General features: G+C 42.8%; 1 protein-coding gene across 1 annotated transcript in view; it reads right to left on the bottom strand.

Moving 5' to 3' along the window:
• MYBBP1A (MYB binding protein 1a) overlaps window positions 1-16,394 on the bottom strand; it is a 59,636-nt gene that overhangs the window by 43,043 nt on the left and 199 nt on the right. Inside the window, exons 2-19 of the mRNA XM_084299387.1 lie at window positions 16,196-16,291; window positions 15,450-15,533; window positions 15,039-15,113; window positions 14,517-14,624; window positions 13,591-13,781; window positions 13,161-13,328; window positions 11,690-11,807; window positions 9,023-9,312; window positions 7,972-8,079; window positions 7,259-7,384; window positions 6,339-6,545; window positions 5,555-5,663; window positions 5,063-5,150; window positions 3,816-3,967; window positions 3,048-3,131; window positions 2,212-2,352; window positions 1,284-1,448; window positions 331-488 (exon numbers count right to left, since the gene is read on the bottom strand). Coding sequence (XP_084155513.1) covers window positions 331-488; window positions 1,284-1,448; window positions 2,212-2,352; window positions 3,048-3,131; window positions 3,816-3,967; window positions 5,063-5,150; window positions 5,555-5,663; window positions 6,339-6,545; window positions 7,259-7,384; window positions 7,972-8,079; window positions 9,023-9,312; window positions 11,690-11,807; window positions 13,161-13,328; window positions 13,591-13,781; window positions 14,517-14,624; window positions 15,039-15,113; window positions 15,450-15,533; window positions 16,196-16,291 — 2,468 coding nt within the window. The remainder of the gene's footprint in view (window positions 1-330; window positions 489-1,283; window positions 1,449-2,211; window positions 2,353-3,047; window positions 3,132-3,815; window positions 3,968-5,062; window positions 5,151-5,554; window positions 5,664-6,338; window positions 6,546-7,258; window positions 7,385-7,971; window positions 8,080-9,022; window positions 9,313-11,689; window positions 11,808-13,160; window positions 13,329-13,590; window positions 13,782-14,516; window positions 14,625-15,038; window positions 15,114-15,449; window positions 15,534-16,195; window positions 16,292-16,394) is intronic.

Genomic DNA, 16,394 nt, shown 5'->3' with positions numbered 1-16,394 from the left:
GAGTTGTCACACAGTCTGACTCAGAGGTCAGAGGCCCACAGAGATATTCAGCAATGTGGTACTGTGCCTGCAGCACCAACTGTTCGTTCTGTAGGTCTGACACTTGACTCTTTAAGTCCCTTAGACTAGAAAACCCAGATCCTGATTGCTTTCCTGCAGGTTATAGCTAAGCACTGTCTACGTGTGTATGTACAGTAATCTAATTCTCCATCATCTATAAGCACAGCAATTGTCTCCAGTGTTAAAAAGACTCATTTCTAGGATTCAGTCAACACTACTGGTGCCTATCAAAAGCCCTCACCAATTAGCTGGAGGATTACGGACACTTACGTGAAGATAAGAGCTGTTTTCTGCAGGAAATCAACCTCCTGCTTGTCCGAGTCTGAGCTCATGCACTGTTCTATCACCTGAAGCAGAGGCTCGATGATGTCAAACACCAGGGGGTTCTCTGGTTGCTTACTGAGGAACACTTCAATCAGATCCAGCACCTGCAAACGTGAAGTTACTGAGCTGAGAACTAATGCAGACAGGAAAACATGATGGATCTACCCGGCACAGCTCCTTCAAACAGAGCAAGGTACAGGGAAGGGGTTTGAAGAAAACTGTACTTGCAGCTGAGATCAGTGTACCTTCTGCTATCAACTGTAATGCCGCAGCATGAGACCGTAGAGATTTGAAGTTTGAAACTGAAGATTAAAAGCTGCTGGTTGACTTCAGCCTATTTTTTGCAGTGACATCATTTAAAAAAGCAGTGTCACTGACACCCAGCCAGACCTGCAGCCACTGCAACTTGGCACAGATCCCTGTTAGCTCCACTGACGGATAGCTCTTACCCCCACGAGTCCCCTTTGACCTACAGACACCGCATTACCATAAAATCATCCTCTTATTGCCCAGCATTGAAACAAAACTGCAGTGAAGCCAATGGTCACTACACTAATCAGCCTTCCTCCTAGCTACCCTGACACCAGACATTTGGATGCGTGAGCAGCTGCAGCTGTCCCTGGATGCCCCAACACCCTGGACAGCCCATGCTGACACCAGGTGGCCTCAGGTCAGTATTACAGACACAAATAACCAGGGGGTGTTAACCACAACCCGCCGGAGTTAATGAGCCTAACAAGGCAAGAAAAGCTTAGGCTGCAAGGTTACAGGAGAGGTTTTGTGTGTTTGTTCACACTAAGGCACATCATAACTAACGTTAAGTAGCTCGTGGCTTGCAGTAGGCTACAGCCAGCACGCTAGTTCACCAAAGCTCTTTGCATCAGACACAGATCTCATACCTTGATCTTGAAATCTCTCCGCAGGATCTTCTCTTTCCGAATCCTGTCTCTCTCATCCTTCTTTGCCTGGATCCGTTTCTGCTGCTCCGCAAAGAGGGCCGAGATGTTCTTGTCCAGGGCCATCATAGCCTCATCATCCAGATCTTCATCACTCTCATCTTCTCCCTTTTGTTTTTCAGAATGCAAAAGCCACATGTCACTCCATGGACTTCAAAAACAGCTCCCAGCCCTCCCCTGCCTGGGACTGCCCTGCCTCTGCAGGGAGAGGAGAACCATGGCCACTTCAGGGCAAATTCACAGTGGGGATGTTGCTACCTCCAGACCCAGAACAGCAACATGGAGAAGGAAAACAGATGCTTAGACCACTGAGAAACATAGTTCGTATTTCCTGTTAGGTAATCCTGGCTGCACTGTACCAACACTTAGAGCTAGAGGACTGGGAGAGGAAAGAGGCCTGGGGTTTGGACACTAGCTCCCTCTGCGCTGTTTTTCCTTCAATAAAGAGGTTAATATGCTGCTATGTTCATAAACTTTATAGGAATCATTAAGCCACACTCCAGCACTGCTACAAGGAGGCTCCAGAGTGGCCCACTGGGATCACACTCCTCCTCACAGGCTAGCCAACACAGACACCACATAGCAGTATCTCAGTGCTTTAGTTCACATCAATCTTCTTTATTGCAGGCAGGAAAACAAGTTATCAGGCTAGACTAGGCAAGCAATAGCACTCAAGGCACACTAACAATAAATAAAAGAAAAAGTGACTTATTGGCAGAGCTTTCTTTGACGATCCTGACCTCCTGCATCAAATGCCATACAAAGATGATTGCCAGTGTTATCACCACATAGGCTCAGATAAGATGCAGGGATTCAATAATCTTTCACTGCCCCAAACCTCCTGGTATCAAAGTAGACACTCAAAACATACCAATACATTCTGTGCTTTGAGAACATTCATCAGCTGACTGCGAAAATCTTCATCAACTTCTTCATCTTTTTCCTCGTCTCCGCTGTCATTCTCTTCCTCAGTGTCATCTTCATCTGAGGAGTCCTCACTTTCTTCATCATCCTGAGGAAGAAAAGTTCATCTCCTGACCTATCCATTCTTCAAGCCCTACTTGATTCCCGATTCCCAGGTGTGTAACTTCAGAAATAAAAGCTCAAGTCTCCCCTCACCCCATTATCTTGTCTACAGCCCTCAGATTGAGGTAAGGACACCTCAGCTAACAACAGAGATAACAGGTCTTCACAGGAGCTAAAAGCAGAGCATAATACAGGCTTCTCTGTCACATTAAACAAGTTTTAAAGAGAAGATTCCAAGGAAGAAATGAATTAACAGCCCCCATCTGACTTTCCTTTCTGCTAATGCCTGTAATGCTTTGTGACTCGGATCTCTGTAGTTCTTAGAATCTGAGATCTCAAATTCAGGTTACTGTGCATCGCAGAAATGATTCAATGTGTGCCTGCCAACGAGAGGCCTGTGCTAACCTCAGGATGCAGTTGTTTGTTCTCAGGAAGCCTCACCTATTCAGACAGCCATACCTACAACAGCGTTTTCCTTCAAGCCCAAGAGACTAATAAATTTGTACTTCCAGCAAACCATTTCTGTGTTGCACATTTAAAATAAATCCTAGTAGAACAACAGCTATTTCATTCAAGACAGAGAAATGCAGTTACATCTATTACCACAGATCAGCAGAAACATTATTTTTAAATGGCAAAGGTCTGAAAAGTATTTGGCACAGGCAATGGCCCAACAATTACCGTGTCCTGAGCAGACTTTTTGTCTGATTCTTCCATCACAACAACAGCACTTTCTTCATCCTGATCTTGGTATGGATCAAGAACCTGCAGAAAATAGGAATTGTTTTTCTTGTTTTCAGTACTTTGTTATGGTGCCTTTGTGTGTGACATGAATTTCAGCACAGCCAGAGAGCTGGATGATGATGTAGTAAGTAAGGGCATTCAACTTTCTGGCTTGTAATATCATGTTTGTTCATACATTAAGTTCTTTCTATAAGTAACAAAAACTGTGGAGAAAATTGAAGATGTTGGAGACAGATCAAACATTTTCATTTGTTACAAATTAAGTATTAGGTTCATCCTATAATATATTTGACAGCTGATCCCTGCAATCTATAATACCCTCTCAGTAGACACTGCTTTACTCAGTGATGTGACCAATGCAGATTTTCAGTGCCAGTTATTTTTAGCACCTCTACACTTAGCCTTTCTAGAAATAAAGAACAAGTTACCATTGATACTCACATATAAAACCTAACAGCTATATAAAATGTCCCAGGAATTTCCTTGGGCTAAAACTACTAACGAATACAGCCTAAAACTAGCGCATCCCAGGCTCCCACAAAGAAACTGTCTGCAAGCTGCTTTTATAATTCAGCAGCACACATTATGACAGACATCTTCTAAATTGAGGAGGCTTTTATTTAATCCCAAAATAGAGACACGCTTCTATATCTGTTAGGGACAAGACAGGCAAACGGTACAATGCCCTACTAATGTCTCACTTACATCCAAGATCAGCTGCAGGCCCTTCTTGGTCAGATTAGGACAAATGCGTCCAAACACGCTCTTGGAGATCCGACGTATGAGCAGGCTGGGCTGGGCAAGGAGGGAGAGGAGGATTTCCACAATCACCTCAACCCATCCTGGTTCTGTGTTCTCTGCAAAGGAACAAACAAACAATGACAGGTAGGGGCAAAACCACTGCACTGGCACAGTGAGAAGAGGCTGCAGATAAATTCACAAAGGAAAAAAAAAAAAAAAAGACAGCCCTTGCAGATACTATTTGAACTACTCATTCAACAACACAGACCAGAAATAATTGAGTGTGAAAGTAAAGACTGTTGCTGTATTGGAAAGGCTGCTAACCATGGGGAGAAACACACCTGAAATTGTCTTTAGGCCACTGCAAAGCCTCACCAAGTAACAAACTTATTGTTCATTTAATCATTAGTTAGATTACCAGTTCTTCAAGTCATGGGACACCTACTTGGCCACATTAAAGCAATCAGCAGTTAGACAGCAAAAGCACATGATTTTTATAGTGTTTCCAATGAAATCAGGAGTCACAGTAGCCCATGAAAAGTGCTGAGTTTTAAGAGTGGCCCCTTAGTCTGAGAGTTCAGGACCATTAGTCTGAAAGTTTGGGAATCCTCATCTACATACAACCAAGTCACCCAAAATTATAGCTTTTGTTTTCACAGTACCCACAGATTTACATAGGGATTTAAGGAGACAATAAGACCGTAGTTAGAGAGGAAGTCATAAGAACAAGACAGGTTCTTTCCTGCTCAAGTCCCAACCTATCTCCACAGGCCCAAAATGAGAGCAGGCTAAAGCAGCAAACAGGCTGTATCTACACACGGGACACATTTAGATGGCCCAGAACTTGAGCTCTGAAAGCAGCAAGTTTCAGGCCTGCTGGCTGCATTCAGCAAGCTCTCGGGCAGCACAGAACAAGGACTTAATAGGACTGAACTCCCTTGGATGCTACTCAAGTGAACCATAGCCAGCCCTGAAGCCCACCTATTCTGTAAGGGGCACCCAGAAACACCATCAGATAATGATGTGGATGGCAAACGGGCAAGAAATTTAGAAAGACACGGGAAAAGAACAACGGAGACTCTCCTGGGGACAACTGCATTAAGCCAGAAACGATGGAGTCAGAGTGCTTCACTAATGCAGAACCACGACTTTCTGTCCTTTGACAGAGCATTAACAATCCCACCCCACTTCTTTCTGCAGAAAGGACTCACCGGTCTTTTTCTTCTTAGGTTCCTTGCTGAATGCCCTCTCCGTGCAGTTCAGAAGGTCACTCAGAAGATCCATTGTCTCAGATGGGTTCTGTTCAATTACATGCAGACAGTAAGCACCGTCTCTGTGAATTCCCCACTAACAACAGCAACACAAGTCATATATCCCCAATTTAAGAATCTCACTAAATAGGTACAGATATTAAAATCAGCTGCTAAACCCCTTTGCAGAAGAAAATATGAAACTAAGTAGAAATTACTCCACTCAGCAGCAAATCAAGGGCAAAAACAATGCTCAGACCAAACTTTGCCCCTGTAAGTTGATGTCTACAGTCAGTGTAAGAATCAGAGTTTATAAGCTGCCAATTGCCCGTTTTTAGTAGCCAGAGGCTGTGAAAGATTGGATCTCTGAACAAAAGCATCTGCAGCTGGGTGTTCAGAATACCCAGCTGTCAACATATTTTACACCATTCAAATATGCTTCAGAGATCTTACCTTGAAAAGGTGAATGGCCATTAAAAGCAGAAATTGCTGAAAAGCAAAGATTTTGGCACTATCTGCTTTATTTTCCTTCTTCTGCAGGTTCTTCACAGACTGAAGTGTTCTGAAGAAAGAAATCTTTTTGAGTCTTTCACAATTACAACAGCAAATCCTCTCCTAAGATCACACTAAAATCATGACCAAATCTTCAGTACCATCTTCTGTACTCAGCATTTAATTTACAGATATTGGACATATGTACAGTATACCCAACAAATTAACCCAACAATAGCATCTCAACCTCTGTGTGGCTTACAAAAACCTCTGCACTTGGGCACAGGCAACATTCCTAATACTACAGCCAAGGCATAGTAGACTTTTATAGGAAATAAAGCTCAGAAAAGAGCACCAGAAAGAGTCACTGGGAAGTTAGAACAGGCATTATTAGGAGAAAAGCTTAGCAGAGTTGCTAACATGCTTGGGAGAAAGACTAGAAGTGAAAATAGAGAAGGGCACAGCCACCTACACACACTTAACACACTGGTGGAACAAAAAGGAATTGGGTGATGAGAAACGGGAAGGTATCCTGCTACCCAGTGCCTGGTGCAGGATACTCAAAGGAAAGAAACAAAACTGCCACTGCCTGTGAAATGGTTCAAATGGTTCTGCTACAGTAGCCAGAACAACAGGAGGACAAAAGAATACAGCCAAAAGTTTTTACTGTCCCAGAGACTAAAACTAGGGCTTTTTTACCTTCCTCATCCCAGCAACCCAGAACCCAGCTTCCCGAGCCTCTCACCTCTCCCAGGCCTCTCTCTGATCCTTGGTAAAAGGCTTCACAGCTTTGACGTACTTCTCACTGGAGAGCAGCTCGTTGGCATACTCAACAAGGAGAAAGATCCACAGCTTCCCATCGGCAGTCACACCATGGACGTGCTTCTCCCTCAAGGCTGCAGCCTCTGCTGTATCCCCCAAAACGCTCAAAGTGTTTAAAGTCTGAAGCAACCTGCAAAGAAAAACAGTCAGCATGTTATCAGCAGAGGAACAAGATGACCTTCTCCATACTCCCCTAAACAATGCCCAAGGCAGAGCACTCATCTCAGAACTCTGGTCACAGCCCAGATTCACAGGGCATAGTTTCAACCCATACATGTATCCAAGCACAGGGATGTATAGCTCATTGTCTCAGTGCCCCCAAGGACACCATACACTGTCTATTATTCTTGTCCTCAGCTGTTTCCCATTCTATGTCTCATCTATTTTGCCTCTACTGAGGTTACAGCACCAGCCTTGGCAAGTACCTAAGAGTGTCTGTTGTTATAGGTCTGTTTTAGTCTCATGCATAGCGGACAGAAAGCCAACAACAACCTGTGTAACCCCTCAACCTCTCTATAGTCCTTTCTCTTCTAGCTTGCAACAGAGACAACAGAAAACATATGAGAAAAAGCATTCTGAGCTCAACTCTACATTTACCTGATCATCATGCACATACTCGACAAGTTTGCCATGCAAAAACGTTTTTACTGAAAAAAATGTTTAGGATTTTCAAGAAATCTGTCTAGGATCTCCTTAAGAAAAGCCATTCCCTGGTCCTAGAGTCAAACAGAAACACTCCAGTTCCAGCTCACAGGCCCAAACCTCCTGCTGTGCCATTTGCAGGGTGATTTTATTCTCGGGAAAGAAGAGAAACTTCCAAGCAAATGCAAGCAAAACCCTTACCCAAAGAAGTAATTTGCTGCCAGTGAGTGAGCCTGTTCATCTAGGGGCTCTGATAAAAGGGCATTTGTTTCCGGTATTTGGGAAGTCTTTTTCTTAGTCTCAAAGAAAGCATGGAAGAAGCAAAACCTAGAGTAGACAAAATGAGAAAAAAAATTAACTGCCAGTTTGGTCATAACAGGGCAAAACCAACCCATGTGTGCAAAACTAAATAGAACACAACACTACATATTTACCAAATTTTTTTCAAGGACCTCCAAGCCATGAAAAATACCACTATCTACATTAAAACCTTTTCCTCAAGGTATATGGGGTAAAAAGAGAGAAGGATGCTCATGACTTCACAAAAGTGTCAACACTTGAGGCCGCACAATACAATACTGGGACTGTCACGACTGGGTCATATCCTTCAAGGCTTTCAAAGTGAAAGATAAATACCAGTGACATCCTCAAACAGCCTAGGTAAGCAGGAATTTAAAATTTACTGAAAATGTACAGGACCAAGTTGATCATAAGGGTATAAATGAGAAGAGTTTGTGCAAGTTTGCAGAATGTATTTTAAAAACAGAACCCAGTCTCCTAAATGACTAATGTTACGGAATATTTCCATGTCAATTTGCCCAGTGCCATGGGAATTGCTCAGCTGGAATACTGCTGTAGGGCTAACCAGAATTGTTGCAAGCACATGTGGCATTAAGCCTTTAAATCGTTCTCACCTGGAAATGTCCATGACAAGGTCCTCTTCTTTCTTCACTGGACTTTCAATGATGCTCATAAGCCGGTGGATGATCCACTTCCTCAATCGAGCAATCTTATGTTGTGTTCTTTCAGTAAAGAAGCAAACACAATCAGCAGTATGAACGCTACACTGAAGTAAACACAAACCTCACAATCTGCTGCAGCAAGAGGTGGCTTTCAGTGTTAGTGTTGCTTTCTTCAGTAAGAAAGCAACAGGTAAGTAAGAAGAGATACAATCTTCCCAATTTTGCTTTACACTATGCAAAAGACAACATACTTATGCCACTAAGGAACTACACAGTTCACTGATGACACTTCAGGAATTGCATTAGTCCATCTCTGACCTCACTCTATGGGCACGTAACACACACACATGGTGTTTTAATAGCTTATGTCTTCTTTGGAAGAGCTCCCTGCCCAGGTAACCCATTATCCACAGCACCAAGCTGGGATATTCAGTGAGTAGCTGTGCCAAAGTGGAGGACAGAGCTGCCTCCTGGGAAGCTTTCCTAGCTGGAAATTGTGACAAATGTCTATGAAGGACCTAAATCTTTACAGGAGACTTAAGACACGAAGTGGGTGCTTTGCTGTGGGCCAAGAAGCTGAGAGCACTCAAGGCAGTTAAATATTCAAACTCAGATAAAAGGAATATGCAATTCCTACGAAGACCTGAGAGTCTGTAGTGAAAAAGGAAGCCACCAGAGACTATTGCCTATTCCCAAAACAGTTGCTGGGGCTAGAAAAGCAAGAGAAAAGGCTTCTCTGGCCATCCAGTCTGTTTTGATCAGGGAACAGATTTCTAGCTGGTTCTCACTGCGTTTGCTCCTACATAACTTAATTTTGTCCCAGCAAAAGAGTCAGATGTTGGGCCTAAATCTTCTGGGACAGAGGAAACGGAACAGGAAACAATTGTCAGCTCATGGCAAGGGAGCCAGCAAACTCTGGCCGTCCGACCCTGACTTCACACAGGTAGCTACTCCAACCACAAACAGAAAGGAAAAAAAGAAGGTGCATCATCAACATACTCACTTGTTCACATTTTCTGGGTTCTGCTTCTGACGACTAGTTGAGAAGTCTAAACAACAGCTCAAGTCTGGCCTGAGGAACATGTCTTTGAGCCAGTCAATGTATTTCTGCAACGCCACTGGCTGCAGGTGTCTGACTACCCTCCAAATGCTGGGCACCACTGGATAGCCTTGATTCGTGAGAGTAGAGAAGCCGATCATTACTGCTAGCTGCCTCTCTGGAACATCACAGCTGTTCAGAAATGCATCTACGTATGCTTCCATCTCTGGAGCAAATTTAAATCGGTCTGGAAGCTGAAAAAAAGAGTCAAATGAGTAGGTTAAGAACCTTACACTGAGTCTGAGTACCTTTATGAGCACAAACCACTGTCCAGATTTGACTGCCATAAGGAAATTAAAGTCACGTGCCTGAATATTTGTCATACAATTAGGCGGGATCAGAAAAGTCACCTATTTCACCTTATGGTCTTCCTCACGTAAGAGGAACCACTGTAACCAACCACACAATCCTGGCATGTACCTCAACCCTTCAATTTGGGCTTTCCCAACCAGTCAAGCTTGAGCAGGCTGGACCACGTGCTGGCCAGTGCAGCGAAGCTCTTAGGCTGATTCTTTTTATGGGGATGAGCTCAGGATGTTACTCACACCATCTGCCTTACACCTTCCCTTGATTCAGAAATTCTCCCACATTATTTCTGGTCTCCTCTAGCAGCCCTGGAGCCTGCTGACCTACAGTGCACAGAAAAAATCCCACCTTTTCTCCTGGTGTCTCTGAAGTGTTGAGGCATTCTGAAAGGAGGAGGAGTTGACATGTTTAACCCTAAAAACATGTCCTGAAGTGTTGCTCTTTTGTGCTAAGGCCTATCCTAAGTGCTGTCACTGGTCTGCAAGGTGTGCAGCTGGCAGACTCTTGGCCCTTGGAACATTGTCCAACAGCATGCAGACCAGGACACATCTCACATATCCACACATCTCATTTCATCACTTCTTTTCACAGCCTACAGTGTTCATTCCCATTCATTTGTTCTGAAAAAGCAGAACTTTAACTGGTGAAACCTCAAAGAGGGCAGGCTGTGGCTTCACTCCAAAAAATGAAACTTTTGTAAATCAATAAAACAGCTTATCTGGTATCACCACGTCATAAGCAAAATAGCAACCTAGCAGGAACAGGAACGGTAATGAATGTGTAGGGAATGATGGTCTTAAAATAAAGAGTTTATAGATTTCCAATTAACTACAAATCCATCCAACCATAAAATAAATCCTCCAGCAAGCCATTTCACACAAAACACAACTTCACAAGGTCCTGTATTTAAAACTCCATACATGTGTATGAAAGCTGGGAGAAAAACTCCGGAAGATTCTGCCATAAACAGGCTAGTAACTCACAACGGGGGATTCATCAATCATTTCCCAACAAAAGCAAATCAAGTACATTTGCTTGCTTGTTTAAACAAAAAAATAGATCCAGTAAGATAACTGTCAGTCAATATCAGACTCAAGCTTTGTCTAGTTTCATCTCCAAGAACAACCTGAATCCCCTAAGAAAGTATAAGATTATAGCATTTGCTTTCCAAAAACAACCTGTATCAAGGAAGAAAACAAAACTAAATAAAATCAACAGCAAAGAAAATAAAACTAAGACCTTTTCTACTTCTTCATCAACAATACTAGGCTTTTCTTTTGTGAGACAGACATTGCATTCAGTGATTTGCACACTTCAGACAGGAATTAAATTAGCAAATCTTTTGATGCACACGGAAGAACACAGCCTAGTTCACTGTGGAACACAAAAAGAAGCAAGATACAGGAAAACAAGCAAGCCAGTGGATAAACCCTGGCAAAAGTAACTTCATATCCAGAGGCACCATGATAATCATTATTTTCAGAGCAAAAGTGCACATCCATTTCTGCTTTGGTACTAGAATTGAAAGACTACAAAGTCCTGTCCCTCCCAAGAGAAGGCAATGATTTTGGGGCCTACATCAGAATATTTAGGACTAGGACAGCATGAAAAGACAAGCCAAAGCCCATTTTTATTGGTATTCTTTCATTTTTCCTCCCTTTGTTGCAGGTTTTTTTTTTGCTTGCTTGCTTTGCAGGAGGGAAGGCAGAGGACTTCCAAAATCCAGCTCCCATACTGCACTGAGATGTGCATATTGAAGCAAGCACTAAAATACACAAAAGCATGAGTCGTCCCTTTTTGTCTTTGCTTTCAAATGTTCATGCAACACCCAGCACAATGACAGACAAAAAGGAGCTTCTAGACATGCAAAATCAAAAGGCCTGTCAAAGGATGACACATGACGCTGTCAATATGCTGAGGGCTGCCCTTCCTCTGCTTCCCCCACGGCGAGAGCTTTCTCGGCAGCACCAATGGAAGCAGGGGGCTCAGTGCTGAACAGTTTCAAACTCCTTAAAATAAGTCTGAATAGTAATACACAAATAGACAATAACAATCAAAAGCAGTCTTATAAAAGCCCACTGCAACCAGCAGTCACACAATAACCCTACCTTTAGTAAGGGCTAAATTTAGTCCAAGGTCTAAATCACATAAACTTGTTTTTAATACAGGAAGACGTGTAACAGGAAAGGTGGACAGGGGCTGGGGGGAGGTTCTGCTCAGAACAGGGGCTTTAGGCCTGAGCACAAGTACTTTCAAAGGACCTACCTGGCTTGTTACCACATGTTCTCCGTAGAGCTGCATCACCTTCCCTTTGAGAACCATCTGTAGCTGATCCAGAGACAACAAGGGCAGAGCGCTCCCCAGCAACCGGTAGCACATGTAACTGAACAGAAGCGAAGAACATTAACATTTTCTCAAGTAGAGCCACAGCCGTAAAGCCACAAAGAAAGATAAGACAGAGAAGAAGTGGTGATGCAGGCTATGTGGAGTACACAAGAAGACAGAAGTCAAAAACACACACTTTCTACATGGATCCAGTGTTCAAAAATCATACTGCTGAAAATTTTCCTTCTGGCTAGCACAGCTGTTCAGATCTTTGTCCAAAGCAGGTCCTCTGCTGCCCAGAAATAGATCAGTCCACACCAGCAGCCCCTTCCTCAATGCACTTGCTGGATCTCTTCTCTCTACGTGTTTATTTCCACAGGCCTAAAAACATTTACTTGTTTGTGAAACTTGCTGTCAAATTTGATCAAAATTGCCCAATGGGCTTAAGAATTATTAGGCAGACATTCTGCAGACACTTCTGCAGAAAAACAGGCTAAAAAGGAAACACTTTTGAGCACACAAAGGTTATTTTCAGACTTACCCAATTCAAGCCAACTAAGACAAGGTTTAAACTTGGAAAAACGTTTTCCCTTCACTGTGATATTCATATAATATGTTAAGAAAATAACTAAGTGCACCTCTGACTTTCAAACTCTTGATCTAATAAAGATTAAACCTGGCCACAGACCATCATGCTACGGTCCAAAAAATGAAATTATGCTCCCCCAAAATGCTCACACTCATGTTCAGGATTTTGCAGAGTGTTTGTACAGCATGAGTCTCCACAGACAGTTTAAATAATCCTACAAAGATCTAGTGTTAGACTTGGAAAAGGAGCTGAAATAGACACTGTTATGATTTCAGCCCCAGCCATATCCTTCTAAAACACAGACCATGTCAGCACCCAAACCAAAGGAGCCCAATAATATCTAGGTGTTTTAATGGAGCCCATCCTACAAAGCACAAATCTAGCAGTATTAGATACAAATTTCACAACCTTGGTTTATCTACACAGAAGTTGTCTTTAAGCCATGACAACAAAACAGCCACTCTCTCAGACACTTACAGAAAGGAATGGTACATTTCCTCTGACAAGTCTTGTAGGAGCACACTACTGATTGAAGACAACTTTATGCCTGACAGGGGTATCACTGTCATGTGCTGTCCTTGGTAAATTTAAGCCCAAATTTGTTACACATCATAATTCCAACAGAAAACTTACTGGTAACTTGTGGATTTAGGCTTCCTATAAAGTTTCTCATGAATACCTAAATAATCAAATGTTCTCATGTTGTTTACAAGAAACCATAAGTTCAGTCCTACCACAGGAACAGAAAGATACAAGAAACAGAAGCAAGAAACAGAAGAATAATAGGGAAAAAAAAAAAAAAAAGTGTATGTTAAAACAAACCTCACAGGTCCTGATTTCTCCTTGAATAGCCCGTTCTCCACAGCTTCTTTCCAGAACAGTTCAAAGGCACCTTCCTTTAATGAAACTTCGAGCAAAGCAAGCCCTACACTGGGCAATTTCTTGTCCTTCTTCTCTGACTTGGCAGCACTTTGCAGAAGCTCTACAAGCCTAGAAGAAGAAAGCATATGATGTGAGAGAATGGGCCTGGAAGGGGATTGCTGAAGGCCAAATTCATCCCACTGAAGAATGCAGGACACTTACAGAGCACTGCAGGCAGAGCTATAATTTAGTAAACGGCAGAGCAGTTAGTGCCTACCCCTTAATAGCACCTGCAGTAGCAAATGCAGGCAGAAGGAAAGCGTTACTTTTCTCACTGCTATCCAATAAACCAATAATATTGTATTTGATAGTCTTAATTTTAACAACTTACTTGGGAATATTTTCCTCGTTTACAATAGTAGGTGATCCAAACAGCTTCTTCAGCTTTTTAGGTTTCAGAACACCAGGGAATTTCTGTATGCCCACAAGTAAAAGGTGGAGGTTCTCTGGAGACTGGAAAGCTGAAGTGAAGTCAGCTTGCAGGATACCAAACAGGACCTCCTCAAATATGGTTTCAGGAACCTAGGTCAGAATGAAGGTTAAGAGAGCATGTGAGAAACATCTGAGGGCATTTTACCAACCTGCTGTGCAGTACATGAAAATATCTGTATTGTAGGGCATCTTACTAAAAGCCTGAGTGTTCCAGAAACTTTAGAAACAGCTTTTATGGTGCAACCAAAACTCATGAACAAATTTTTATCCAGTATTACTATCCAGTCCCCAGGTGCTTAACCACAGGGAGCAGGACAATATGTTGTCATCAAACAGCAGTTCTGGTCAACTCCAGCTGAAATTGTTCTCTTGCCATCTGCCTGTTCCTGTCTGTACTGCTGTGCAGCTCAGAGAGGAGTAAACACTCTTGGATTAGCTTTTAATTATATTTCCATTAAAAGTTACTTATTTCAGTAGGATTTGTTGGTAAACAACTGTGTTGAATGGTTTTAGAGGACACCAGATCCAATGTTTTCATCAATAAAATATGGAAAGAGTCAAAACGGCTTACATTTGGATTTTCTGAAAGATTAGATTCAAAATACATTTAAACCTAACATCAGGAGTAGACGGACTAAGGTAAACCAGAGCATCCTTCTCAGAAAAAAAAAAGCATCTGCCCACAGATAACTTAGAAAATAGGTCCTGCAGTTTAAACTTACTCTTCCATAACTCCCCTTTGACTTTTAACTATGAACAAACCAATGGAAAAGCAGTCCCCAAAGCGAAGCCCTCCCTCCTATCTACCACATGCTGTGACTATACCTCCGACAGGATGTCCACAATAGTTTTGCTAGGGAGATCTTTGAGGTGTGCTTGGTATTGTGTCAACTGCTGGAGAAGCTGGATACTCTCCAGCAGAGCTTTCTGGTCCTAGAAAGGAAAAGTACATCAAAAATAGAAGACATACATTAGAGGTTAAACAGAAGGCTTAAATAATCCACTACTGAGACCCTCATGTCTATTTCGAATAAGAAAACAATTGCTTCCTGATGTGCAACTTTTCCCAACAGTATTTTCTGGCTGTATGTGACTACAGATGCCTTACTTCCATAAGACATAGTGAAACTTTTGGTACCATCTGACACAGTTTCTACTTTCTAGTCAGGAATTGATGTTTAGAAGGTACAAAAACTGTATGGATAATGCAAAAGAAATGAATTGGACTTGATGCTCCAAGTCCCATCTCATCCACTAGCCAATGGCCCAGTCTTTCTTTCCACATCCTCTCTCTACTTCAGCCAGCCTGAGAACCCCTACTCACAAGCAACGTAACAGCAGTGTTACCTTAACAAGCCGGCCAGATTGAAATAGAGCTATAACTCCAAAAAAGTTTCCAAAAGCTGCATTTCTCACAAGTTTCTGAAAAAGAAAAAAAATATTGGAGTAAAAATCCACCCCACTGAGATGTTAGATCTCACATTCAACTACAACTCTGACAGAGAGTTGAAAAACAACCCCCCATATTATGTTTAAGAGCTACTGTCCTAGATTTTCTCTCCAACACACAAACAAATCTCAGATAAAACATGGACAGACAAGAGTATCATCAACTTCCAGTTTTCAGAAATATTTCAGTTATTTCATTGTACTCGTTTCTCTCAGTAAGAACCCCAAAGTTACAGTATCCAGGCTCCAAATTATCAGAGAACAGAGAAAGTTAAACTTGCTGTTCAATGATGCTACGCGCTGACTCACCTTCTTCACTTTTTCAAGATTGTGTTTTTCTTTTATCTGTTCCAGGACACTGAATACTGGAATTTCCTCAAAAGCCTGCAACACCTGAGGAGATGGATGAGACAGCTCAGTTTGCAGTTTGTTCATTCTATGAAGTATTAACAAGTTCAGCCAAAACAGACCTGAACACTAGATGTGCTGCTGCGGGCAATAATGGAGCACAATTAGATCAGTAAAATACGTGTCAGAATTACAACTAGTGCAGACATAAATATATCTGCTGGTATTCCTTTTTTTTTTTTTTCCTTTACATGGCATAGCAGGATCAATAAAGAGAGCATCCTGCTGCAACTATATGACCCTGTAGAAAAGCAATGAGACTTTTCAGCATGGGCAAGGCCCTGATCCAAGCGGGAAGAGCACAGGCTCCTGTGTATTATCAGCTTGTTAGGCGAGATGGGGTCACATCCATGGCAATGACACATAAAGTTATGTGCATAAACTCAATGTCTGCAACTACATGTTATGTTAGAGACTCAAACAGCATCAAGAAAGTATCCTGAAGTGTGTAGTAAAGGGTTGCCTTTTCAGATCTCCCACGAAAAGCAACCAAAATCAGAAGGAAGTTAATTTTAAGAAGCCCAGACAGTTCTAAACGCAGCACGTGCAAAAACTTGGCCATATTTCACCAGTGAAGGCTGCTCCTGAGGCACGACCGAACCCCTCGCGGCCCCCACAGGGGGGGCAGCAGCGGCCCCAGCACTGACCTGCGCCAGGGCCAAGCTGAAGCCCGGCCGGGCGGCCTCGCGGGTGGCTCCCAGCCCTTCCACCAGGCGTTTGAGGGCGTACTGCATCTCTTCGTCCTGAAACACAAACCCAGGCATTTTTAGGGAGGCGCCGAGCACCCCGCGGGACCCGGCCGCGCCTGCCCCCCTCCATCCATCCCTCCATCCCTCCATCCATCCC

This window comes from Netta rufina (assembly GCF_964035555.1).
Source record: "Netta rufina genome assembly, chromosome: 21".
In the NCBI taxonomy this organism is placed as follows: domain Eukaryota; kingdom Metazoa; phylum Chordata; class Aves; order Anseriformes; family Anatidae; genus Netta; species Netta rufina.
Note: the sequence above shows the minus strand (reverse complement) of the source record. Positions and strands in the feature narration are given on the sequence as shown.